This window comes from Camelus bactrianus, chromosome X (assembly GCF_048773025.1).
Source record: "Camelus bactrianus isolate YW-2024 breed Bactrian camel chromosome X, ASM4877302v1, whole genome shotgun sequence".
In the NCBI taxonomy this organism is placed as follows: domain Eukaryota; kingdom Metazoa; phylum Chordata; class Mammalia; order Artiodactyla; family Camelidae; genus Camelus; species Camelus bactrianus.
The window spans coordinates 36,803,272-36,830,081 of NC_133575.1; the positions used below are offsets into that span (position 1 = coordinate 36,803,272).

Genomic DNA, 26,810 nt, shown 5'->3' on the forward strand with positions numbered 1-26,810 from the left:
AAATAAATTTTTCTTTGATAGATCATGCTTTTGGTATCAAGTTGAAGAACTGTTTGCTTAGCCCAAGGTCCTGAAGATTTTCTTCTATGTTTTTCTAAAAATTTTATACTTTTACGTTTAAGCCTATGATATATTTTGAGTTAACTTTTGTATAAGGTATGAGACTTAGGTTGAGGGTTTTTTTCCCCCCTATTGTTCTAGTACCATTTGTTGAAAAGACTATCTTTCCTCCATTGAATTACTTTTCTACCTTTGTCAGAAACCTGTTTGGCATATTTGTGTGGGAGTGTATTTGCTTTTAATAATGCAAAAATATATTAGGTTGTGGTAGGCAGAATAATGGACCCCCTAAGATGGCTGTACCCTAATCCCTGGAACCTGTGAACTTGTTAAGTTATATGGCAGAGGAGAATTAGGGTTGCTAATCAGCTTACTTTAAAATAGGGACATTATCCTGGATTTTCTGGGTGAGCCTGAGGCAATAACAAGGGTTAATAAAAAGTGGAATAAAAAGTTAATAAAAAGTGGAAGAGGGAGGCAGAAGAGAAAGGTTAGAGTATGAGATATGATGACAGAAGCAGAGTTTGGAGAGAAGCAGGAAGACTGAGGAAGCTGGCCAGGATCCAAGGAATGTGAGTGACCTCTAGAAGATGGAAAACGCAAGGAAAAGACTGTCTCCTAGAGCCTCCAGAAAGAACTGTAACCCAGCTGACATTTTGACTTTAGCCCTGTAATATCTGTATCAGACTTCTGATTCACTGAACTGTAAGATAATAAATTTGTGTAGTTTTAAGCCACTGAGTTTGTGGTAACTTGTTACTGCAGCAATCGACTACTAGTAAATGGGTATTTCAAAACTATTCCCAATGTAAATAGGATTCTAAATGTTTGGACACACCATTTATCTGGAAAGTTTACATATATGGAACATCTCGATGATATCAGAAAACTAAAGTGCTACTCTAGGTGTGTTTGTGCGTTCAGTAGGGAATAATTAGAAAATACATTACTTTTATTTTTAAATTTATACCTTCATTGTGACTTTAAACTACATGCTACTTTTTGATGCAAAGTGTTTTGTTATTATTGTTGTTTTTGTTTGCATTTCTGAAGAGTGAACGTTTTAAGTTTTGCACTGGAAGCCAAATATTGCCCCCAAAATTTATATGATGGGAGGTTAACATCCTATTGAAAGAAATATTCTTCATTTTGCAGTATATACAGATACTGAATTATTTTGTTATAAACCTGAAACTAACAGTATTATGTGTTAATTATATTGCAGTTAAAAAAAGAAATATTCAATTGACTTTGACAGTAGGACACATAGAACATTGATTAATGATTTTGATACTTGTGCTAATCCTATTAGTTGTTTTAATAATAGCTTTATTGAGCTATAATTTCAATACCATACCATTCACCCATTGAAAGTGTACAATTTCATGATTCTTAATACATTCACTGATATGTGCCAACGTCTCTACAGAGCACTTTGAGTATCTTATCTCACTGCCTTCTAACTTCCATTGTTCCTCAAGAGAAGCTACCTGTTAATCCTACTGGGGTTTCCTTATAAGTGAGGAGTCATTTTCTCCTTGCTGCTTTCAAGATTTTCTCCTTATCTGGCTTTCAGCAGTTTGACCATGATATATCATCTCTTTTTGCATCTCTTTGCAAATAGTAGTATGGTGTAGTAGCAGTGGTGGTGGTAGTGTAAACTACTTGGTGTTTGTTGAGCTTCCTGGTTGTACAGATTAATGTTTTCAGTGAAATTGGGAAGTTTACAGACATTTAAGAAAGATACTTTTTTTTTTTTTTTTTTTGCTTTTTCCTCTCTCTTTTTCTGGTACTCCCATTACATATATGTTGGTGTACTTAATGGTGTCCAACATTACTCTCGGGCTTTGTTCATTTTTCTTCATCTTTTTTCTTGGTTCATGGTTTTCTTTAGTTCTAGGAACATATTTATATGGATAATTTGAAGTCTTTGCCTATTAAATCTGACATCTGGTTGTACTCACAGGCAGTTTCTGGTGCCTGCTTTTTTTGCCGGTGTATAGGTCATACTTTCCTATTTCTTTGTATGTCGCATAATTTTTTGTTGGAAACGGAACGTTTGATATAATATAATGTAGCAACTCAGTACTGGTGCCCCACCACCCCCAACGCTCTTTAGTGTTATTTATTTGTTTACTTTTTTAGTGACTGGCTGCATTATTTTATTGAAGTCTGTTTAATACTCTCCCCCCTTGCCCTGCAGTGTGAAGTCTCGATATTGCTTCTTAGGGGTGCAGCCTTTGGTATGCCCACAGTCACCCTGGGGTGACTGGTTTTGGCAGGGCTCTTTTTGACTCTTTCACAGCTGTTGAACTCCACTAATTGCTGGCTGATTGCATTGTTGTTTTTAATAATGCCCTGGGGCACAAATTGCTCCCCAAACTGATGTAGTCAAATTAGGGCTCCTTTGAAGGGATGGTTCCTGAGATCAGTATTAGAGATTTCTTCTGACCCCAGGATGGTTCTTCCCAGCTGTTTCTTTCCCTGATTATCTCCAGCATGCTAGCCTAGGCCAAGACACTGTTGAAAATGAAGTCAGTTCCACTGGGGGAAGATTTTGAACCCTCTGTTCTATGGCCTACTTCTCCTCCTAGGCAAAGTCTCTGAGCCTAGCTCTAATGCAGGGGGTGGGGACAATGATGTGTTCCCCTCTAAGTGGCAGCCCCAGGTCTGCTAAGTTTGCCTGTCCTAATGTACAACCCCTACTCTGCAAGCTGGGGCCAGGACAGTTGGGGCCTCAGTATTGGTGGTACCACAGCCAAGGCTTAGCCTCCATCTCAGGAGTTGGGGCCACCTGGAAGAAGGAAACCCCATCTCTCAGCCATACTTGTCTGGAACTTAGCCTCAGCAACAGATAGTAGTTGGGGACAGGATGAGAAACAGAGACAGTCTGCTCCTCCAAGGAAGAAAGCCTTGCAACTGGGAGCTGGAGGAGAGGGAGCTCTTGTGTTCTTGGCTGCACCAGTCTGGTGGGAGATCTGTGCTGGGAGCAGGGGTGGAGGGAGTGGGTCTAGGTCCAAATAGCAGAGACTCTTTCTTTATGCACTGAGTTGTAGTAGATTTTCTTTAATAAATACTTCTTCATTTGTTGTTTGCCCTTAGGACCATTTCCAGAGATTTTAAATGAGGGGTTTTTGTTTATTTTTAGAATAATTTCCACCAGTTTCACTGAGGAGTGGGTCCACAAAGTGCTTCACGTTGTCATGCCAGAAACGGAACTCTTAATAGCTTTTTAATATGCAGTTTTGTTTCTGTTATTCCTAATTGGTCATAGTGGCCTTGTAGTTGGATTTCTGTCTCCTTGGTAGACTATGAGTGGCTTGGAAGCAGTAGCCCTGACCTTATTCCTTGTGGAATCGTGATTGCCCCTACTAGCATTTTGTATACTGTGGCACATGAAAGAATGTCCGTTACTGACTGTATTACTGTCTTTTCTAGTTTATATTTTGAGCACTTCCTTTGTGATTTAAAGTGTCTAACTCTGTCTTCCTTTTTTCCTACCTTCTTTTGCCGATGTGTTCCCAGAAAGGTGGTGCCTTTTTTTTTAATCTGTCATTGGACAGATTGGACACACACACACACCATGGGATGACGCTTAAACCATTAGAAGTTTTAGTTTAAAATATTATGTATTTTTCACAATATAGGAGCTTTCTATAGCATTTCTTGCAATAAGATAGATAATTTTAAATTAGGCTAGTGTTTTGTGGGATAGGGACAGGGAGAAGGTGAGACAGAGGGAGAAAGGGCAGGCAGAAAAGCAGTGGGTTGTGCTTTTAAAAGTGGGCCATACCTCACTTGTTTTTTCTTCAGCCAGCTATGTCTCATGCCTTTTAACCTTGGCCCTTGACAGCTCTGTGTTTGTGACTGTTTTTTTCTTTCCTACTCTTCCCTTATTGGGGATACCTGGCTGATGATGGCCCTGTGGCTGCCCACCTTTGGGTGGACAGTGGTCATGTGGCCACATCTAAGGCTCCAGCCAATCTTGTACCATTCATCCACGGCTGCTTGGGTTTCCTCCTAAAATTAGTATGTCGTGTCACCCAGGCTTTGACATACTCTATGTTGGAGAATCTGGTAGTACTCTTCTCCCATCACTCTAAGGTCGTTTGAGAATATTCTTAACAGAAACCATTTGATTTGTGTGATTCGCCTGCTGCTGCTTCTTGGGCAGTATTGACTGCCCTCTGGGATGGGTGTGTGCGTGTTGACTATTTTATTCAGTGTTGTTCTCTTTCCCAGGATGCTCCAGGATGAAACGCCATAGAACTCTCAGCAGCAGTGACAGTTCAGACGAGAGTGAGTAGAACCTCCCACCAGCTGGTAAACCTCTGTATCTGTACTCCTTGAGGATTTTTCTTTGACTTGAGGACAGGCTGTTTCATGCTTCCTTCAGTGGTTAAAAAAACAATGTTTCTAGGAAGGAAAGTTTGGGGTACCATTTTTCTTATTCATTTAAATTTCATAAGAAATAGATAAGTTAGGTGAGAGAATTGGCATTGTGTGACCTATAGCATTTTGTTTTCCACTTTTTATTTACCCGAACAACAAAAGCCAAATCTACCAATGATTTAAAAGTACTTTTCAAGAAAGGAAGAAAAGTATGAGAATAGCATAAATTGTAGGCCCTGCAATTCTATTTGTAGCTCAGGTACCAAGTGTTTGACTCGGTGAGTCATCATTTGTAAAAGACAACAACTTTATTAACAGTAGCATCTGGGGAAGTGCTGAAGGATACAGAGATTACTTGCTTCACATTTTTAGTTTTTTCAGTTGCTTTTGCAGATACTTTCTCTCCAGATGGAACATGAATTGTGTTATTTCAAGTTGTTATGAGGTATGATTACACCAAATTGAATCTCCTCAGCATTAACATTGCTGAAGCTTTTACACCCTGGGAGGTCACCTGTAAATGTTGTTAAACCCCATTATGAGGCTTTCTTGGTTGCAGTTTAACTATTTTCTTCAGTGATATGAGGTCACTGTGCTCTTCTCTGTCATATCTTTCATATTCCCTTAGATGACATTTAGTTATATTAGCAGGTAATAAGTCTCAGTATTTTTTCTAATTATCTTTTGCAGGTCCTTCCACCTCCTTTACTTCTGGCTCAATGTATAGGAACAAGTCAAAAATTCCAAATGAACACAAGAAACCTGCTGAGGTGAGATCAGATACTAAATTTTTAGACTTAAAAAAATAGAGAGCTGCCTTCTGCTTATATACCTACATACCCAGATTTTGGAGATGTAAGGAGTAAACCATGTACCAATGGATAGGCTTGTTTTCTGATGAACTTTTTTGTTTTTCAAGACAGATTCCATTTTCTTTTTCTTTGGGGAAAACAGTAATCTTCACTTTCATTTTGGTGATGATACTTAAGTGCCTGGCTTTAGAATATAAAGCCTTCCCTAGCCAAGAAGTCAAAGGGAGCCAGACGTGGAGAATTGGGAAGGACCCAAAGATTCAAAGATCTGGCCTGTGATTGGAAAGAGCCAACTGGCAGGTGGGACACAGTGCAGGAAAAGATAGATGAGGAAGTTGTAGACAGAGAAGGAAAAGACTAGGTTGGAGATCAGGGCTGTGGGCTGTGGTGGGCCCTCACAGCCTTCAGAGCGCTACCACCAGCCCAGGAAAAATGAGTCAATCCTTGTGAAACCAGTCATTTTCTGCCCCAAGGGTAGCAAAGTGTCAGGGTTGCACTTGGATTTGGTAATGGTTTAGTGGATCCTGTAGACTTTCCTCTGTGATAATTATATGATGAGAAACTGACTTTGTGTATCTTCACTTCGACTATAAGTAGTCTTCCTTGGCTGCAAAGGAAAAGAGAATGTATTAGTTAACCGTTGCACAAAATTAGTGCCTTAAAGCAGCACACATTTATCATCTCAGTTTCTGTGAGTCAGGAGTCTGGTTGCAGCATGACTAGGTTCTCTGTTCAGCATCTTTCAAGGCTGCAGTTAGCATGCTGGCTGGACTACATTCTCATCTGGAGGGTTGACTAGGGACGAATTCATTTCCAAGCTCATTCTGGTTGTTGGCAGAATTTATCTCCTTTCAGCTGGAGGACTGAGGTCCCTATTTTTGTTGTTATTGTTGTTTGCTTTTGGTAGAGGACTGCTCTCCACTCCTAGAGGCTGCTTATGGTTCCTTGCCATGTGGCCTTCTCCATAGATCCTCTCAAAACATAGCAGCTTACTTTTTCAAAGCCAGCAAGGGGACAGTCTTTTCTCCATTCTGCTAAGCCTGAGTCTTACATAACGTAACCGTAAGAATGACATCCCATCACATTTGCCATGTAGCATAACCAAATCAAGAGGGTGACATATCATCATGTTTGCCATATTCTATTGATTAGAAACAAGTCACAGGTTCCACCTGCCCTCGTGCAAGTGGAGGGGTGTAGCTTTAGTGTGTCAGACAGAGAGAGCATTTCTCACTTTCTCAGAGGTCTCCTTTTATTTCCATCTTTTGCTAGGGATCTTTCTGGGCATGGTAGATAACAAAGTGTATTTATACATGTCTGTATCATGCAGAAAAACTTAGGGAATAAAATGCACATAAATAGGAGCAGAAAAACAGATTTTCCATCTGTCCAGAGGAGGTTTTGACTACAGAATGGTGAGAAAGAAACCTTGTTACTTTTGCATTTAGAACAACTAGTCCTAGAACATAAAGTGACTCTAGAGCTTTGGGTCTTAAGTCCTGCTGCCTTCATGTCAGTGAGAATATTAATCTTTTATTGCAAGAGATAGAGGACTTGGGCTACTGGAAGCAAATTTTTTCGTTTATATGTCACATTCTGTTACAAGAGAGAAAATATGATATTATAGAATGAAACTAGCCTCAGTATTAGAAGAGATTAATTCCATGTTTTGCCTTGCTGGCATTTTCATTTCTCTGAAATAATTTGTTTTTGTCATTATAACATGGACATCATCACACCTACCTCTCATAGCTACTATTTGTTGAAATTTTATGTTGCAAGAGCTTTATATTAGATAATCTGATTGTTTCCCAAAATTAAGCAATTGTAAGAATCTCCTTGGATGCTTCCTTCTTTTACAATTTTTATTTAATAGCTTATTTATATCAGTATGGACTCATGGATATTTATTTTATACTTTAGGTTATAATCCAAGACTACATAATTTATTGTGTTACTCAAATTGTTCTATAAATCAGTGAAATCATCTGTTATTTTTTTCTTTTCAATTCCATTGATTTCTGCTCTTATTTTTATTATTTACTTCCTTCTTGCTTTAGTTTTCCTTCGTTCTTTTTCTAGATTCTTGAGATGGGTGCTTAGGTGAGATTTTTCCTCTTTTCTTTTTCTTTCTTTCTTTCTTTTTATTGAAGTATAGTTGATTTATAATGCTGTGTTAGTTTCAGATCTACAACAAAGTGATTTGGTTATACATATACACACACACACACGCACACATATATATTCTTTTTCAGATTCTTTTCCATTATAGGTTATTATAAGATATTGAATATAGTTCCCTGTGCTATCCAGTTAAGTCCTTGTTGTTTATCTGTTTTATATATAGTAGTGTGTATATGTTAATCCCAAACTCCTAATTTCTTCTTTTCTAATACAAGGATTTTAGTGCTGTAAATTTCCCTCTAAATACTGCTTTAGCTGCATCCCATTAATTTTGATATGTTCATTTTCATACAATTCAGTATATTTATTTCCCTCAGATTTCCTCTTTGACTCGTGGATTATTTAGAAGTGTGTTGTTTAGTCTCCAAGCATTTGGAGACTTTCTTGCTATCTTTCTATTATTGATTTCTAGTTTGAGTCCATTTTTGTCAGAGAACATAGTCTATATGATTTCCGTTCTTTTACATTTGTCAAGGTTTGTTTTATGGCCCACGATTTGGTTTATCTTGATGAATGTTTCATGAGCACTTGAATATGTATTCTGCTATTATTGGATCCTGTTGGTTGATGGTATTCTTCTGTATCCTGACTGATTTTCCACCTAATAGTTTTGTCAATTGTTCAGAGAGGGCTGTAGAGGCCTCCAACTGTAATTGTGGACTTGTTTATTTCTCCTTTCAGGTCTAACAGTTTTGCTTTGTGTATTTTGAAGCTCTGTTATTAGGTGCATGCATATTTAGGATTGCTGCATCTTCTTGGTGAATTTATCACCATGTAATGTCCTTCTTTGTCTTTGGTAATTTTGTTTGCTATGAAGTCTGCACTATCTATCTAATATTCATACAGTTTCTGGCTTTCTTTTGATTCATGTTTACATGGTATATGGTATATTTTTCATCCTTTTACCTTCAGTTTATATATATGATTTTACTGGAAATGTGTTTCTTATAGATGATATATAGTTGCATCATTTTTAACCTACTCTTTCAATCTCTGTATTTTTTAAATATATTTTTATTGAAGTATAGTCAGTTTACAATGTTGTGTCAGTTTCTGGTGTACAGCGTAATACTTCAGTCATACAGGAACATACATTATTTGTTTTCATATTCTTTTTAACCGTAAATTACTACAAGATATTGAATATAGTTCCCTGTGCTGTACAGTATAAACTTGTTTATCGGATTTTGTGAGAATCCTCCTGTATTTCAAAATGCGAGACACTGCCAGAGTTCAGCAGGTGTTCTGTGTGATTCAATGGGTTTGTAGATATACTTCTTGGGGTATTTGTTGGGGAGGGTGAACTGTGAGTCTCTCTACTCCGCCATCTTGGCTCAACCCCTCCCAATCTTTGTATTTTAATTGGCATATTTAAAACATTTATATTTAACTTAAGGTACAGTTTAGTTTTGTCTGCTTTTATTTTGTTTTTCTGTATGTTTTCTCTATTTTTTTGTTTCTCTTTTATTTTGTCTTCCTGTAGATTACTTGAATATTTTTTAAAGTTCCATGTTGATTTTTCTATAGTAGTTTTAAGGGTGTATCTTTCTCTAGATTTTTAGTGGTAGCTCTTGGGAAGCAATCTTTAAAAGGGAGGACCTTCCTTTTACAAACATAACTTAATCGGTCTTCTGGTCTCTACATTTTACCACTTTGAGTGAAGTAAAGAAACCTTACCACTATTTAGGTTCATCTATCCACCCCTCACCTTTATAATTATCTTAAATATTTTCTATATGTACATTGATAACTATATTAGATAATGTTAGAATATTTGCTTCAACCATCAAATATTATTATAAAACTCAAGAGGAAAAGGATAGTCTATAATATTTACCAATATTTTAATTTTCTTATTCTTCTTTTATTCCTGATGTTTCAGCTTTTCTTTTGTCCGTTTCCCTTCTATTTGAAGAACTTCCTGCAGCCATTCTTTCAGGGGAAGTCTGCTGGTGATAAATTGTCTTAGTTTTTCCTTCACTTGAGGATGTCTTGGTTTCACCTTCATCCCGGAGGATAGTTTCATTTGATAAAGAATTCTGATTTGACAACTTTTCTTTCAGCACTTGAAAAATGTGCTCCTTCCTTCTGGCCTGCATGGTTTCTAATGAGAAATCTACTGTCATTCAAATGGTTACTCTCCTATTGGTAATCAGTCATTTCTTTTCCAGTTGCTTTCAATATTTTTCTTTGTCTATAGTTTTCCAGAGTTAGATCCTCATGTGCCTAGTCATGGATTTCTTTTGGTTTATTTTGTTTGGGGTTTAATCAACTTCCTGAATCTAAGTTTTATCTTCTGCCAAGTTTGGGAAATTTTCAGCCATTATTTCTTTAGCTGTTTTTCAACTCCACCTTTTTTCTCTTCTTTTGAGACTTCAGTTGCATGAGTGTTAGGTCTTTTGTTATTTTCCCACAGGTCCTTCAGACTTTTTTTTAGCATATATTCTTTCTGTTGATTAGATTGAGTGATTTCTCTTTTTCACTGATTCTTTATTCTGTTAATTCCATTCTTCTATTGAGCCTATTCCATGAGTTTGTTATTTCCATTACTGTATTATTCCATTTCAAATTTTCCATTTGGTTATTCTTTATATCCTCTGTTTCTTTGCTGAAACTTTCCATTTTTTTTGTTTCAAAAGTGTTTGTAATTTCTTGTTGAGGCATTTTTATGACAGCTGCTTTAAAATCCTTGTCAGATAATTCCAACATCTGTGTCATCTCAGTGTTAGTGTCTATTGATGGTCTCTTCTCATTCCTGGTTCTTAGTATTATCAGTGATTTTCTGTTGAATCCTGGGCTTTTTTTTTTTTTTTGGTATTCTGTTATCAGACACTAAGCCTTATTTAAATCTGTTTTAGCTAGCCTCCATGATAATCAGGCCAGTGGGGAAGAGGGGTTCTGACTTTTTAATACCAGTTACAGAATTCCTATGCTCCCCATCCTAGTTCTGTTATCTCTCTAGGAAATTATTTCTGTTATCTCTTTGGGAAGGGGAAAGGGTGTCTCATTACTACTTGGCAGGAATGGAAATCCCCACCTTGTTGCCTCCACTGATAGCAGGGGAGAGTGGTGGTGTTAAGGGGTACCACGTTACTGATGGACAGTGGTGACAGTCTAGGCTTCCTACCCAGTCTCTGCTGATATCACACTGAAGAGGAGGGACACCTTGTTATTGCTGGGTGGGAGTGGATGCCAGGACTTCTCAGGTGATATCCATTGATGCCACAACAATTGTCCTTTCTTAAAAAAATTTTAAACATCTTTTTTGAAATAGAATTCTTATAGCACATAATTCATCTGCTTGAAGTGTATAGTTCAGTGGGTTTTAGTATTTTCACAGAGTTGTGTGGGTAACCACTACCACAATCTAAATTTAGAACATTTTCATCACCCTAGAAAGAAACCCCCTATCCATTAGCAGTTAGTCCCCAATCCCCCTACTCCCAGCCCCTGGCAACCACTAATCTAATTTCTGTTTCTATGGATTTTCCTATACTGGACATTTCATATAAATGTAATCATACAATATATGGCCTTTTGTTTCTGGCTTCTTTCACTTAACATAACATTTTCAAGGTTCATCTATGTTGAAGCATGTATCAGTACTTCATTTCTTTTTTATGATTGAATGATATTCCACTGTATGCATATACCACATTTTGTTTATCTGTTCATTAGTTGATGGACATTTGGGTTGTCTCCCTTCTGGAAATATTATGAACATTGCTGTTGTGAATATTCATGTACACATTTTTATGTAGACATATGTTTTCAAAAACACCTGGGTGTAGAATTGCTGAATCATACGGTAACTGTTTAACCATTTGAGGGAATGCCAGACTGTTTTCCAAAGGGGCTTCAGTTTACGCTCCCACCAGCCATGTACAAAAGTGTTTGAAATTTGTTATTGCTATGGGTACCAGAGACTTCAAATTCCTCTAGTAACCTTGTTTTTGTCTCCTCTCTTGACTTAGAGTTTTCCCTTTGTGCTTGTCCTCAGAGATTCTGTCTTCTGCAGCTCTCCCAGCTGTAAGCTGCTGTTGTCATCAGTGGGGACTTTAGCGTGCTGGTAGGGTGTGGGGAAGGGTGGCGCTCTCTAATCTGATTACATCTCAGTCTTCAGAGTGTCTAGTGGTCCTGTGTCTGGGTGTGAAGTGAGGGAGGCAGCGTTCAGGGATTGAGCTTTTTTGACCCTGCCTGCTGTTCTCCCGTCTGCCTGCAGCAGGTGTCCTCTGGTGTTCTCAGTCTATGTCCTTGAGGTCCTCCTGTAGATTAAGGTTTTTTTCCCCTTGAGTAACACTGGGAAGCCGAGGTTAGGTGCTTTTTCCTTCCCCCAGAACTAGTCAGATTACTCCAGTGATATCCTTCCTCTGCAGTCTAGGTCTTTTGTTCAGTAAGGGAGCCAGGACACTGAGCACCAGTGGCCCAGACAGTGCCACTAGGGAGCTTTTTTTCCAGGTCTCCCCCATCTTCCCTGTGAGAGCCCAGCTGGGTTGCTGGAGAAAAAGCTTACAAGAAGGTGGGAACCCCCTGAGGCTACAGCCCCCAGAAACTTTATATTCTGATAGTAGTCCCTACTTGGCCCCCAGAGACATATCAGAATTTCTAGTTTAACGTTCCTGCTGTGGCTTTTGCCCCAAGTAAGCAAATGGCTCTTGTCCTGTGTCTCCCTGTGGGCTTGCTTGTCTCTCTTTTAGTTGACCATTTGTCCTGTGACTCATTTCTCCAGTGGGTTCACAAAAAATCATTAATTTGCTGCCTCTCCTGACTTTTTCTTCTTGTAAGGATGGGTATTTCTTTTTTTCTGATTCTACAGGTCTGAGATGAAACCTTATGTTTTTACTGTGAGTTAGTCATTGAAATGCAATATAAATGATCTTTTCCATTGGGGCTTAATTGGCTGCATTAATAGACGAATATTTCCTTTGATGTTTAGTGCTTTGGTGAGATTCCTGTGTGTGTGCCTCCTGATTTATCCTCTACAGAAGTGTTTCCTAGGCGTATGTGAATTCCACATATGGTTCGGGGGCTTTGGTATCTTTTGAAAATTGTATACAGACTTTTAAGGGAATGTTTTTGTGTGTATTTTTTTTCCGAGCTAGTAGCCTTCATCTGATTCTCAAAAGGGCTCATGTTCTTCAAGATGTTTTTTAAAAACCAACTGCCCTAGAAGAGGCACAGAGTACTACTAGATGACCAACTTGAATTATTAAGAAGTCTTCCATTCTTTCTCAAAAGCCTGGATATTTTCACCTAATATTAGTCTGACTGGTCTATAAAACATATCAACCTATCTTGAAAGATCGACTGCATATCTTCTGTAGGACCGGAGTCTCACTTATTATGTCTAAGACTTTCATAGCAACAGAGTGAAAGTTCATATATTTTAACTCAGCAGAGAACACTGCATACCCTCAAGTAGAGCCTGTTTATATTACTTTGGTTGTATTTCTAACAAGCTTGATTGTTTGGTTTTATGACCCACAGTAGATAAAAACTACTAACCTTGTAAATGCATGCTTATTGCACAAAAAGGGACATTGAAGGATGGGAGAAAAACTTTCAGAGCAAACCTCAGTTTTCATCTCCTGTGTGAAAATTGCCCAGATCTTCAAGTCAGATTCAATTGCTCCCCCTCCTCCGTTACCAGGACGCAGATGCCTCTGTATGGTATCCGGTGAGGAGATAGTATTGGGTAAGGGGAATAATCAGCCCTACCCAAGCAGCCCAGAATACATTGCTTTATGATAATTGATGTTCCAAAAGATGTCAGCCCATAGCCATCAAAAATGTCCCGTTTATTCTCTATAAGAAACCTAAGAATTATTTTAAATTTTTTGAAAAGTATTTCCATGATTTTTAAAGTTTTAAACTTAGAAATTGAATAAGTTTTGCTTCATTGGAAAAAAATCAGCGTGGGACACAATGTGCTTTTGTTACCATATAAGAACAAGCTTGTGTTCTTTGCTAGGTCTTCTCTGCTTTAAGTGGTTGATTCTTTTAGATAACCTGAAAAATCTTTTCTTGTCTTAAGATTGTATAATTCTAAGAAAATCACTTAGGGTTAATTCCCTTTAAACTATATTAAATATAGTTTAAACATGTAAGTAAGTTTGCAGGTGTTTTTAAGGCTTTTGGGGTGACACATCTGTTTGTCATCAGTTATGTATAGTTTCAGATTTAGTGACTGTGAATCAAAACTGATCAATCTCTCTGCTTCATTATACATAGACCAGACAGTGTTCCCCTTTGTGTCATACAGGAAGTAAGTGTTTTGGCTTTTCCTCTAAAAAAAGTCACAGAAATGTTCAGGCTAGCCATGCTTTAAGAAATTGCCCACTGAGAGATGTTAATGAAAACAGTAAAAGCCAGAGCTGTCCATGAAGGGCATTTTCATTTTGTGGCTCTGTCAGGTTAAGCATTGATATTCTAATTGAATTCATAGTGAGGCCCCCTTTTGTTTCTGCAAGCATCTGAGAAGCCAAGATGTGCATGCACTGTTGGACTTGGCATAGCTTCTGGGCTGTATGTTAGCCTGTGAATCCCCTCTTTGACCATAAATGAGCAGATATCTGGTAAATACAAAGCCTTTTTGTTTCAGGAACTTTTGGGGAAACTACCAGTGCATATAAAATAGGCACATAATCAAGAACTTGTAAAACTTCTCAACTTCATTACCTAGGTCAGTGTCTGAACACCTAGATCCCTCATTCATAATCTTTAACAACAAATAGTCATGTGGGTTTTTTTTAATTAAAGTATAGTTGATTTACAATGTTTCAGGTATGCAGCAAAGTGTATAAATACATATATATATTCTTTTTCAGATTCTTTTCCTTTATAGGTTATTACAGGATATTGAATATAGCTCCCTGTGCTACACAGTAGGTCCATGTTCTTTATCTTTAGCCATGTTTTATTTTATGAAGTTTCTGCATTGCCTCATGATCTGTAGAATGTTAGTCAAAGTGTTCAGTGGGACTCTTGCTTTGGAACATTATCTTTGGGAGTCAAACCATGCACGGTTTAGTTGAGCCATGAACTCACATCTCGTTTACCCCATCAACAATTAATTACGTTATGGACTAGATAAGAGAACTCAGCTATATACTTCTTTCTGCTTTTAGAAGTAAAGCTAAGACTATGATGATGATAATAAAATAACTATAGCTAGAATTTATTTAGCAATTATGATGAGCCCAATACCATGCTGGGCCCTTTATGTAAATTCACCTATTTAATCTCTACAACAGCCTCATAGGATGAAGTAAGTGTTATTATCCTCATTTTACAGATAGTAAGCTGAGACACAGAGAATTTAGACAACTTGCTCAAAACTATAAGCGGTGAAACCAGTAGACCAGTTCGGGTTGTCTGTCCTTGGACCCATTTTCCTTTCTTTAAGGATTTTTAATTTCATTTTAACCATGTAAAACATTTGCCTGTTTCAAATATCAAACTGTGAAACAAAATACATTCAGAGAGATCCAGATTTTGTCTCTATACTCCCTATTTCCTCCCTTTTCCTCAGAGTTAACCATTCTTTTTTTGAAGTTCTTGGTTTATCCTTTTATTATTTCTTTATGAAAATATAAACAAATATGTGTGTATGTCTGTGCCACTGTATGTGTATAAAACTCACACCTCTACCCAGGATATTCTGTAACTATTTTGTTTGCCTGTGCTTATTCTTAAAACTTAAAAAATGCCTTTTCTTATCAGAAGTAGATTCATGAGACCAGTCTGGTAAATATATTTCGTATCACTTTGCAGATATCTTCCTGAGTACTGAACTTACATTCCTATCCCCTCTTCAGCATTTTATGTTCTGCCTCATACTTGAAATGTTTGACTTCTACAGCAAGATAAGGCAGACTCTTGCACTCTGCCTTGAGTGAAAAATGCTTCTCTAGAAATCCTGGATCTGATGCTGTTTAATCTGGCTAGTTTGTAAAATTGAAATCAAGCTTACCATATAAGTCTGCTATTTTTCTCTAAAGGTGGAAAGGAAAATTATAATAGTCATTAGAGTTAGCCTACATCTGCTTAAGAAAAATGAGTATGAGTTGATTGGTATTTCTGAAGTCATAGGTTTCCTAGACTTCACAGAGTGCCTGTTCCCTGGAGGTTTGATATTTCTGAAGCCATGGACAAAGGCCAGATTTCATTGGCCTCTGCCTTTTGTCTCTTTCTCTAGAGTCTTCAACTTACTCTTCTGTTTGGTAAATGTGTGTATTAGTTTCCTAGGGCTGCTGTAACAAATTACCACAAACTGGGTGGCTTAAAACAACAGGAATTTATTTTCTCACAGTTCCTGGAGGCCAGAAGTCCAAGATCAGCCAGACTGCTCTCCCTCCAGAGACAGGGGTAGATTCTGTTCTTTGCCTCTTCCAGGTTCTGATAGCTGTCAGCATTTATTGACTTGTGGATCAATGAGTCACTCCAGTCTCTGCCTCTGTGGTCACAGTGCCTTCTCTTCTTTCTCAAATCTCCCTCTGCCTTTCTCTTATAAAGACACTTGTCATTGGATTTAAGGCCCACCTGGATATTCCAGGGTGATCTCTTCATCTCAGAATCCTTAAATTATTTATATCTGCAGAGATCCCTTTTCCAAATAAAGTAACAATCACAGATTTCAGAAATTAGGATGTGGACATATCTTTTGGGGGACCATTCAACCCACTGTGATACGTTTCCAGGCTACTTAAGGAAATTGAACAGAACAGATTTTCATAAGCATTAACTATGAAGGCACGGCTTATGCTATGTAATTGTTAGCAAGCCCAAAGCACGATTTTGCAATCAGTTGATTTATTTTGAGAAGTGTATTACATGAAAAATAATAAAATACTTTAGAGGTTGAAAAATACTTGGCTCTAGTATTCTTTCCAGATTTAAGGTAGGATTCCCCATGGTATTGTCTTTCCAAAGACAGTCGTTTAGCACAGTTGTCAGTTGCCATTGCCACTTAACCACTGTCTCATTAAAGGTACTGTGGTAATTTATAGAAATGAATCTGAGTATTCGGCAAAATGGTGATTCAGTTTCTCCCGCTAGCCACGCAGAGCACTGAGCTCTGTGCAAACTGTGTTAACGAATCTGTCTGTGATCCTCTCTTACCTCCTTATACAAAGCATTATGCAATAAACCACCACTTTTTGTTTCTTATAGACTTAGCTTTCTCCCTCCACAGTACCCAATTAACTTTAATTGGCTAGAATTCTTGGTAGGAAGGTCATTTTGTTGCCACCTAGTCACCAGCATATTTAAGGTTGGTTTCCTTCTCTACTTTGCTCAGCATATGATTAATTCTTAATCCTCCCTAAATGAAACCAACAGGTATTTGCAGAGCTGTCTCTGCAGAGTAGCAAATGGAATGAGTCCTTATTCATTTAAATGACATCATTTGATTATGTGATAGTTCAGAGGTGTCCTCTGTGAAATGTTGTCAGTTTAAATAGAACTACACAAACTCAGAATTAATTGCTTTATTGTGTCATGCTCTGTGCCTCTACTTTCATGTTACACATAACTTGGACAGTGTTTCTCCTCAGAGAAACTTGATTAGCATTAAAGGCTAAAATGTTTGCTTGATAGCATCTCTTGCTTTGATGTTCCAGAGATGTAGGCACATTTGTCATAAATCTACAAGTGGTTGTTTGATTTCTTTTCCAGAATTAAAAATTAGTAGGTGAGGTATAGACTAGTATATGTGTGCTTTTATGTGAAAGTTTATTCCCTCATTTTTTAGACATTAACTAGGCCTTCATCACTGAAATCAATGCCCCATTAGCTGAAGAATTCATGGCATACTTTTTTTTCTGTATTTAAAAGGCAGTGTCACAAAGTCTAGGTTGCCACAGCGATTTAAGTCATTTTCCCAGGCTGGTGAGTACATTTCTGTGCCCCTTAGTCACCCAGAGGTCCTTTCAACCAGAGGATAACAGTACATCAACCTTTAGATGGCTCTTTATTCCCGTATTATCAGTACCTAATTGTGCTTAGGATGCAGCAAATGAACTAAAGGGAATCTCTTTGTTTCTGTAAGTTTTAGCTGTACCCATGTCATCAACCCATACCTCTGGCCTTTGAACTTTCCACACAGCTAGGGATCCTTTACCAGGGGTAAGGTTAAGGCTCGCACTGGGAGCCTCCTGGCTGCCACAGTAAACATACCATTCCTGTCCTCCTCACCCCTGTGCACACGGCTGTGCAAAGTGAAACTGTCTATACTTTGCAAGCCTCTGTACAAATTAGTTTGAAAACCTAGATAAGATAGATAACTTCCCATGGAAATATAGATTACCAAAATTGACCCCATTGGAGGTAGAAAGCTTAAAGAGATCAATTTCCAAAGAGGTAGAGAAAATTATTAAGGAACTACCCCACAAAAAAGCAGCAAGTTCAGATGGTGTCATAGGGACCAGATATTCCCAATAATTCTCAGATTATTCTAGAGCATTGTAACAGAAGGAAAGTATCCTAATTCCTTTTATGAAGCATGCATAGTGCTGATAATTAAACCTAAAAGTCCCAGACAGTCCAAAAAAAGTAGAAAGAAAGGAAACTGTAGATAAATATCACTCAGAAATATGATATAAGAATATTAAATAAAATATGAGAGAACAATACAATACCATACTAAGAACATATCATGATCAAATAGACATTCATTCCAGAAATGCAAGTTTTTATTAAGAAATCCAGTATTATCATATAGCATATTAATATATCTAAGGGGAAAATTATATTGTTTCCATATATGGAATTATAATATACTATAATATAATTATATTTATGTAATTATATATAAATATATAATATAAAAATATACGGAAAAAGCCTTTAACAAAATTCAATACCCAGGCATTATAAAACATTCAAGAAAATAGGGACTGTAAGATAATTTATTAACATTATAAAATAAACATAACATAGTCGTCAACTTAGTATCCTGTTAAATGGGGAAACACTAGAGGCATTTCAGCTAATTTTAGGAAGAAGGCAGATAAGCTCACCATCCTCATTACTGTCCCAAATATTAGTAGAGGTATTATTCAATGCAATTAAACAGGAGAAACCAATTAGAGACATAAACTAGGTAAAGAAGATACAAAACTCTATTTGCAGATGATGTGAAAGTAGATCTAGAAAACTATAGGAAAATCAATGATAAAACTAACTCAAGCTATAAAAGAATTCAGTAATGTGACAGGATATGAAGCTATATAAAATGAATAGCTTTTATCATCAGGTAGAGGGTATAAACATGCCTGGGGCATGTTGTAATGTAGGACGGGCTGTATCAAAAAAGGATGGGCTGTATCAAAAGAGCACAGGTGTCAGCCAACTAGAAAGAGCTCCCAGTGACCAAAGGTGGAACAATTTGAGCATCAAAATAAATAACAATAATACTGAATTATAACCCAAAGAATAAAATAGGTATCCACAAGTCTGTAATGATATAAATGGTTGAATGAATGAATAAGAAGGGACAGAACTTTCTTACAGAGGAATTCCAATTAATAAATGCAGAAGAACTGAGGGAAATAGAAAAGCTGTTGCAGGCAAGATATCTATCAGTGGATGCTAAAATTAGTCCATGACAGTTTGAGGAGAAACGGGATGTTTTTATAATCTCAAAGTATCTCCTCTAAGATACTTACTAATTACAAAGAGACATATAGTAACCCAATAGTGAAGAAAACAAGCAAAACATAATACCTTAACCAACTGATGAAGTTTTATGTCACCACTAATAAGACATCGGCATCATACATTCCTGATATAATGGAATGAAAGAGCACAGCGCTGTTCCTGTGGTATTCTTGCCCCCAAAATGAATAACCTCAGTGTAATCATAAGAAAACATCAGTCAAACCTAAATTATATGGACATTCTATAAAATACATGACCAGTACTCTTCAAAGGTGTCAAGGTCTTCAAAGACAAGGAAAGACTGAAAAACTGTTACAAACTGGAGGATACTAAGGAGACGTGACAACTAAAGCAATGTAAAATCCTGAATTGAATTCTGGAACAGAAGGACATTAGGGGGAAAATTAATAAAAATTGAATAAGGTTTGTAGATCAGCTAATTGTATTGTAGCGATGTTAATTTCCTGGTTTAGACAATTGTACTCTGGCTATGTAAGATGTTAACATTAGAGGAAACTATGTGAAGGGTATATGGGAGCTCTGTACTATTTTTGTAACTTCTCTGTAAGACTAAAATTATTTCTAAGTAGATAATTTAAAAATAAGTTGATAGCTAAATAAACAGTTATAAGCTATCAGAGTATACTTGTTGCTTAATATGAGAGAGTTAAGGATTGTTTTATACTGACTTTTTAAGAGTAACCTGTATTGTTGATTTAAATTCAAGGAGGCCCAAGAAAATAATTCAGGCAGGACCCCTTTGTTCTTTATTAAATCTAGAACAAGCTGAGTTCCCTATCAATACTTCAAACCCTTTCCAAATAGAAGTTGATCTGGCAATTCAGAAGGTTATCGATGTGTCTCTTGTTGAAGTGTAGATTGAGTGGGGATGGTCTTTTTTAAAGGAGAGCATTAAATGGTGTTAGTTCCATAGTGATAGTCCTCTCAAGGTGTGTGCAATGTCTTCCCAGGTATTCCGGAAGGACCTTATCAGTGCCATGAAAATTCCAGACTCTCACCATATTAATCCTGACAGCTATTACCTCTTCGCGGATACATGGAAGGAAGAATGGGAGAAAGGAGTCCAGGTACCAGCCAGTCCAGACACTGTTCCACGGCCTTCCCTCAGGTATTTGCAGGCTTGTACTTTTGATTTAGAGAGTGAATGCTCTTACAGTTATCTGTGTGCTACTTGAGGAGAGACTTTGAGTGGCTAATTATACATTTATAATGCAGAGTCACATTCCGTGTTCAGCAATTCACTCAGACCAATGACAGATGATACCAGGCTAGGATAGGTCAATAGTTAAAGTCAAGCTCATTTATTTAGGGATATATGTCCTATTCACAGGATAAAACTGTTTGAAATCCAGTCTGAAATTATGGTAAGGCTTCTTTGGAGACCAAGATTTCTAAGTCTGATTCAACAATCAGTAACGTGTTAGTTTTTGAAGAGAAACAGAGCATTAATTACATAACCTCATAATAATCCTGTTAATACAGGACACCGTAAGAAGTTGCTTCATTTTAATAGGGGCCTCGTAGTGACAGCATCAATAAATAGAGGGCCGAAACATACAGAGTTTATAAAATGCATAAATCGAAATGAAAGGGGACAACTGGAATAATTGGGTTTAACCGTAAGCAAACAGCATTCATTTACAAAGACTCAAAGTTTAAGTAGGAGAGGACTTTGGTTTTGTTGACAGGGGAAAGGGCTTATTTGCCAGAGGAAGTAGTAAAGGTAATGATTGGTTTTGGAAACCGTTTTTTTCTTACTGGTCTTTGTGTTCCCAGTGCTTTGCACAAAGGCTGGCATGAAATAAAATGCTTGGTATAAGTTTGAGTGAATGAGTGAGGGAAGGAAGGAAAGGGAAGAAATAGCATCAGATAAAGGAGCTGGTAGGACGTGCTGGTTACAATGAAATTGAGCATTTCATTGTACATCTATCTATTTCTAGTACATACTAGTTCTTAAAGGTCAGAGACCACATTCTTGATTTCTCGGCCCCTAGCATCAGGTTCTTAGGTCCTAGTCATGTTCCAGAAATGCTTGTCAAATCACTTCTAAAAACCCAAGCCCAGGCTGTCCTACCCACAGAGAGACTCTCTATGTTCTGTTAAGGAAAGCTTCACAGTCTTGCCCAACACACATCGTAACCCTCACTAGTTCATTGCCATTGACACCATCCTCCTAGAAATCACAGCAGTATCATGAATGAGCACAAAAGTCAGGCATTTACATGTCCTTGCTGTCAGTATTTTTATATGCCATAGCAGTAACAGTGGGGAGCCTAGACTTCCACCTTAAACCAGCAGTAATGATGCATTCCTCTCCCTCCCATCTAGGGTAGTATCAGAGGAGACTTTTACCACTGCCTAGAGGTAATGAGGACACCTCCTCCCTGCCATGGTATCAGTATCAGTGGAGGTCACACAAGGAGCAGTAGTAAGGTGTTCTTACCAATCCTAGCAAAGGAGGTATCAGTGGAGGCCTAATGGGGAGCCAGAATTCTCAGCCTTACCCAGCAATAACAGAGAGTCCCCAACCCTGGATGTCAGCACAGGCCAAATGGTGAACCAAGACTTCTGTGATCACCTGGCAGTAATGAGGTAATAGCCTCTCACTCCCAACCTGATCTCCAGCCAGAGCTGGAGAAAGCCAGTTGAAATAGAAGGTTTCAAGAAGATCCAGAGTCTCATAGCCTAAAACCAAAATGTCCAGGTTCCAGTAAAAAAAAAATCACTCATATCAAGAAACAGGAAGATCTCAACTTGATCGAAGATACTCCAGTACCAAGGTGACAGAGATATTAGAATTGTCTTAACAAAGATGTAAAAGCAACCATTATAAAAATGTTTCAGTGAAAAATTATGGGCACACTTAAAGCAAATGAAAAATAGCATCCCCTCTTTCATACCTGATATTGGCAATTTTATCTCCTTTTTTCATGCTACAGGTCCGTCATTTTTATTGACCATTTCACAGAACCATCTTCTTGTTTCATTATCTTTTCCATTTTTAATTTAATTTATTTCTGCTCTCATCTCTATTACTTCAATCCTTCTATTTGCTTTGGATTTATTTTGCTCTTATTTTTCTAGTTTTTTGAGTTGGGAGCTTAGTCTGTTGGCTTGAGACTTTTCCTCTTTTCTAGTATGAGCATAAAGTGTTATAAATTTCCCTCTCAGCACTGCATTAGCTATGTCCCACAAATTTTGATGTGTTGTAATTTTTATCTTTATTCACTTTCATATATTTTCCCCTTGAGACTTCTTTTACCTTTTTTGCCTTGGGACTTTTATTTAAAAGTGTGATTTTTAGTTTTCTTTTGAATACTTTGTTATCTTTCTGTTGATTTCTAGTTTTGATTCCGTTGTGTTAGAGAACATGCTCCATATAATTCCAATTTGGTTAAACTTGTTGAAGTTTACTTTATGGCCCAGGATGCAGTGTACTATGGTACATGTTCCACGGGTGCTGGAAAACAATGCCTGTGCTGCTGCTATTGGGTGGAGTGGTCTGTAAATGTCAGTTCTGTCCTGTTTGTTGATGGTGTTGAGTTCTTCTATATCCTTGATGATTTTCTGTCTATTTTATCACTTACTAAGAATGGTTGAAGTCTCCAGCTTCATGGGGGAATTGTTTATTTCTCCTTTCAGTTTAGTCATTTTCCCTTCCTGTGAAACACTACTGTTCAAACTGCAAAGTGAATCATCTCAGTTCACCTCTTTATGATGTTCTATCACACTCACTTTGGAATGGATGCCTTTGGCCGCTGCAAATCTGACCCTTTGGTGAACAGGATGACAAAGTCCCCCTGACAGCAGTTCTAGAATGTCCCATTTTTACTTGTTGCATCCATGCATACTTCCTATACATATCTTCTTTAGAGAAATTATTCAGATTTTTTGCCCATTAAAAACATTGGGCTATTTGTCTTTTTATTGTTGAACTGTAAAAGTTCACCCCTGTACCCGTATAGTTGATGCTATAATCTGGCACTGCCCAGATTCCCATTTAGTCTTAGACTTCTCCACATGGTCTCTCAGCAGGATAATCTGACTTCTTACATGGCAGCTCCAGGCTCCAAGAGTGAGTATTGCAAGATATAAGAAGTGGAAGGTGCTAGTCTCAATGCCTGGGCTCAGAAAATGGCACAGTGTTACTTTCACCATGTTTTATTAGAGCAGTCTCAGAGAGCTCCCAGACCAAAGGGAAAGGAAATAGACCCTACCTCTCAACAGAAGGACTTTAAAAGGATTTGTGACAATCTTCAGTCCATCACAATAGCAGTATTTGTAATGTTTGTATTTGAGTTACTTGTCTTAGTGCCTACAGACAGATTAATCAATCAGCTAGAGAAACTTAAATATTAATAAAACTAAACGCTATTTATTACCTAATCCACAAGACTGTCAAAACACTTTAGACTTTTATTTCCTAATGGACTTACAGAAGTAATTCCGGATGTATATAAATTAATTGACCTGATTCTTTGGTGCTAGAATTACTCTTCATGCTGTAATAACTGAAAGGAAGTGGCAGAGGGCAAATACAACAGAGTAGATGGAGCACATCCTTTCAGAATTTTTGTTCCGGCTTTCTGACTAGGTTTCCCCCTCTGTTCCATTGTCCTTTCTGCAGTTCTCTTGTCTCTTAGTTTAGGGTCGTGTAGTGTGTGTATGTAATGATTAAGGGTAAGGTATGCAGAATTATGGAATGGGGCCAGCTTGCACTGTTAAGTTACAGCTGCTTAGATGAGTTTGTTCATTACCACAAGGAAATTTTTGAAAGTTCAACAAAGATGATGTTAACCTCATTACATGTTTTTAGGTAGACTGGGTGATTTTGATGCTACTCAATAATAAACAAGCTTCATTTTTGTTTTTGGTTTGCATTTGTATATTTAAATTAGTTTCTGTTGCAATAAGGTTCCAATGGAAGGAAAGCAGTGCTTCATGTTTGGCTGAAAGGAAGCATGCATTATAAGTTATATGACACAGTAAGTGTTAAAGATGTATTTACCATGTATGTGTGTGAATGATTTTAAAATTATAGATGAATTAAAATGACTTACTGTAAAAACAAAATAATCAGAATATAAAACACCAACTTTATTGTACATATGCTTATACAACACATACATATGTATGTATAAATCAATAGGAACATTCTATAACTTGCTTTTTTCACTTAACAATATATTGTCATATACTTCTGAGCCATTAGTAATACTGAGAGAGAATGATAAGCTGTTCAGAGAGGCCCCTATTTCTCCTTGGAATGTAACTGTTGAACTAACTGGGTTATGGAGAGCAATACTTTCTTCAGTAAACTCCAGACTCAAATATATAACAACCAATTCAGCATTTTCACTTGCATGTCCAGTAGATATCTCAGACTTAAAATGTCCCAAACTGAACTTATGATGTTCTTTCCAAACTAGTTCTACCTGTAGTTTTCTACGTTTAACTAATCGCGGATTCATCCTTCCTGTACAGTTTTTCAGGCCAAAATTCCTAGAGTCATCTTTGATTCTTCATTGCCTCATACCCCATATTCAATATTAAAGGAGATCCTCTTGGCTCTACTTTCAAAAGATACCAGATTTCATATAGTAAGTCAAAGGATACTGATAAATGGGAGCACAAGCCTGCCTTCCGCTCTGCTACTGTAATTCATCATCATGCCTCTCTCACCTCCCCCTGCTCTCCTTGCCCCACTTTTCATATATCTCCTTTCCCATTCCATTTTAGACAGCAGCAGCCTACCATTTTGCTTTCAGTTATGAGAATCAGTAAAGAGCACTTCCATATGCACATTTACCTTATTTAAAGTTTAAGGCAGTCTTTTGGTGGTTTTTCCAGTTACTGTTGCCCCCAAACTTAGCAGCTTCAAACAACTATGTTATTATACTTACGGATTCCGTGGGTCAGGAATTCAGACAGGGCACAGTGAGGATGGCTAATCTCTGCTCTGCAATGTCTAGGGCCTCGTCTAGGAAGACTTGAAGTTTGAGAGTGACTGGGGGCTGGAATCATCTAATGGCTTATTCACTAGCATATCTGTCACCTGGACTGAGATGATGTAAAGATTGCATGTGGCCTCTCCATTTGGTTTGGCTTACTCATAGCATGGCAACCTCAGCACAGGCAGTCTTTCTACAGGCCTCAGGCACAGGACTCCACATGCACGTGTGCCAGCAAACAAGGTGAAAGCTGTATTCCCTTTGATGACCCAGCCTTGCAATCCTCGTAGCATCACTCCTGCCATTTTCTGTTGGTGGAAAGTCACATGCCCTCCCCAATTCAACAGGAGGGGAAATAGACTTCACCACTTAATGGGGGAGTGGCAGAGTCACATTGTAAAAGAACATGTGGGATTTTTAAAATATCATCTGTCACAGAGGTTATAATTGTCTTTTATTTCATAGATGAGACATGGAGTCTTGTAGAGAAGCAGTCAACCTAGAGTGGCAAGATTGAGAAGGAGCATCTTGGGAAACTATTCCTAGGGCTATTATTGTAAGCTATTATTTAGTTAGCTTTTAAGACATTTATTTCAAGCCTTTTTAAAAAAAACCATTATGTTATGATATTTGTCCAATTTTTGTGCTATTCATAAATGATTCTAATCTACTCATTAGGAAATGAAACATTGTCTCTACCTGCTAAATATTTAGATCAGCTGAAGACATACTGAGGACTCACTATGCATAAGACACTAGAAGAGGCTATAGATCAGCTTAGAGTGGTTGCAGCTTCCTTTTATTGTCTCCTCAGTGCCACAGCAGTGTTCACATGGGCCAGAGGTTGCTGGCCCTCCCTAAGGAGCAGGTGGATAGGCTTGCTTTCTATGGAACTAAGCAGGTGTGATTGTGGGTCCTTTCACCAAAGGTCAGTCATCCAAAAAGTTATTACAGCATTCATTTACACTCAAGAATGTACATGGAAAACTGCACTTACTACATCACCCTAACAAAACTGCTCATACTACTAGGCTTGTGAGCTTTTGATGATTTGGTCAATGGTCTGGTGACCGTTCAAAGAGTGTCCCTCTACCTAGTGTATAGTGGCCCAAGAAGAAGATCGCCCAGGGATGATCCTGGGATATCCTCCAGCTGTATCAATGTTATATGTACTTGAAAATGTTAAAGCTGCATTTTTGAAAAACCCCGAAGTAATATTTCTCTGTGATTGTCATAGACCTTCCATCTGTCATTATAAATTCAAGAATTTCTCCTTGTGGATGTGTCTTAACTTCACCTTTTACCTATGCATTTCCTTGCCTTTGATATTACTGTTTCAGTCTCTATTTTTTTAAATGTTATAAACTCAGTCCTTAGATTCAGACCTTTAATTCAAGATACATATGAAAAGATGAGTGAGATAACATCATCATCGTTATAAATTGTGCATTGAAGTGTAATATACACACAGAAAGATAACTAAAGCATAACTGTATAACTCAGTGAATTTTCATGAATTACATACACTTGTTTAAGACTCACAGGCATAGAAAATAAATTTGTCGTTACCAGAGGGGAAAGAGGGTAGGAAAGGATAAATTAAGAGTTCAAGATTTGCAGATACTAACTACTATATATAAAATAGATAAACGACAAGTTTCTTTTGTATAGCACAGGGAACTATATTCAATATCTTATAGTAACCTATAATGAAAAAGAATATGAAAAGGAA

General features: G+C 37.5%; 1 protein-coding gene across 7 annotated transcripts in view; it reads left to right on the forward strand.

Annotated features, from left to right (window-relative positions):
- The window catches only part of JADE3 (jade family PHD finger 3), a 138,494-nt gene that overhangs the window by 60,870 nt on the left and 50,814 nt on the right, over window positions 1-26,810 (forward strand). For 5 of the 7 annotated variants that reach the window (XM_074359567.1, XM_074359570.1, XM_074359572.1 and 2 more), the window contains exons 2-4: window positions 4,303-4,359; window positions 5,143-5,222; window positions 20,078-20,235. In XM_074359567.1, coding sequence (XP_074215668.1) covers window positions 4,314-4,359; window positions 5,143-5,222; window positions 20,078-20,235 — 284 coding nt within the window. In that variant the 5' untranslated portion in view covers window positions 4,303-4,313. Of the gene's footprint in view, window positions 1-4,302; window positions 4,360-5,142; window positions 5,223-20,077; window positions 20,236-24,040; window positions 24,113-26,810 lie in introns of those variants that run through there. The other 2 variants (XM_074359569.1, XM_074359568.1) reach the window with 2 other exon arrangements.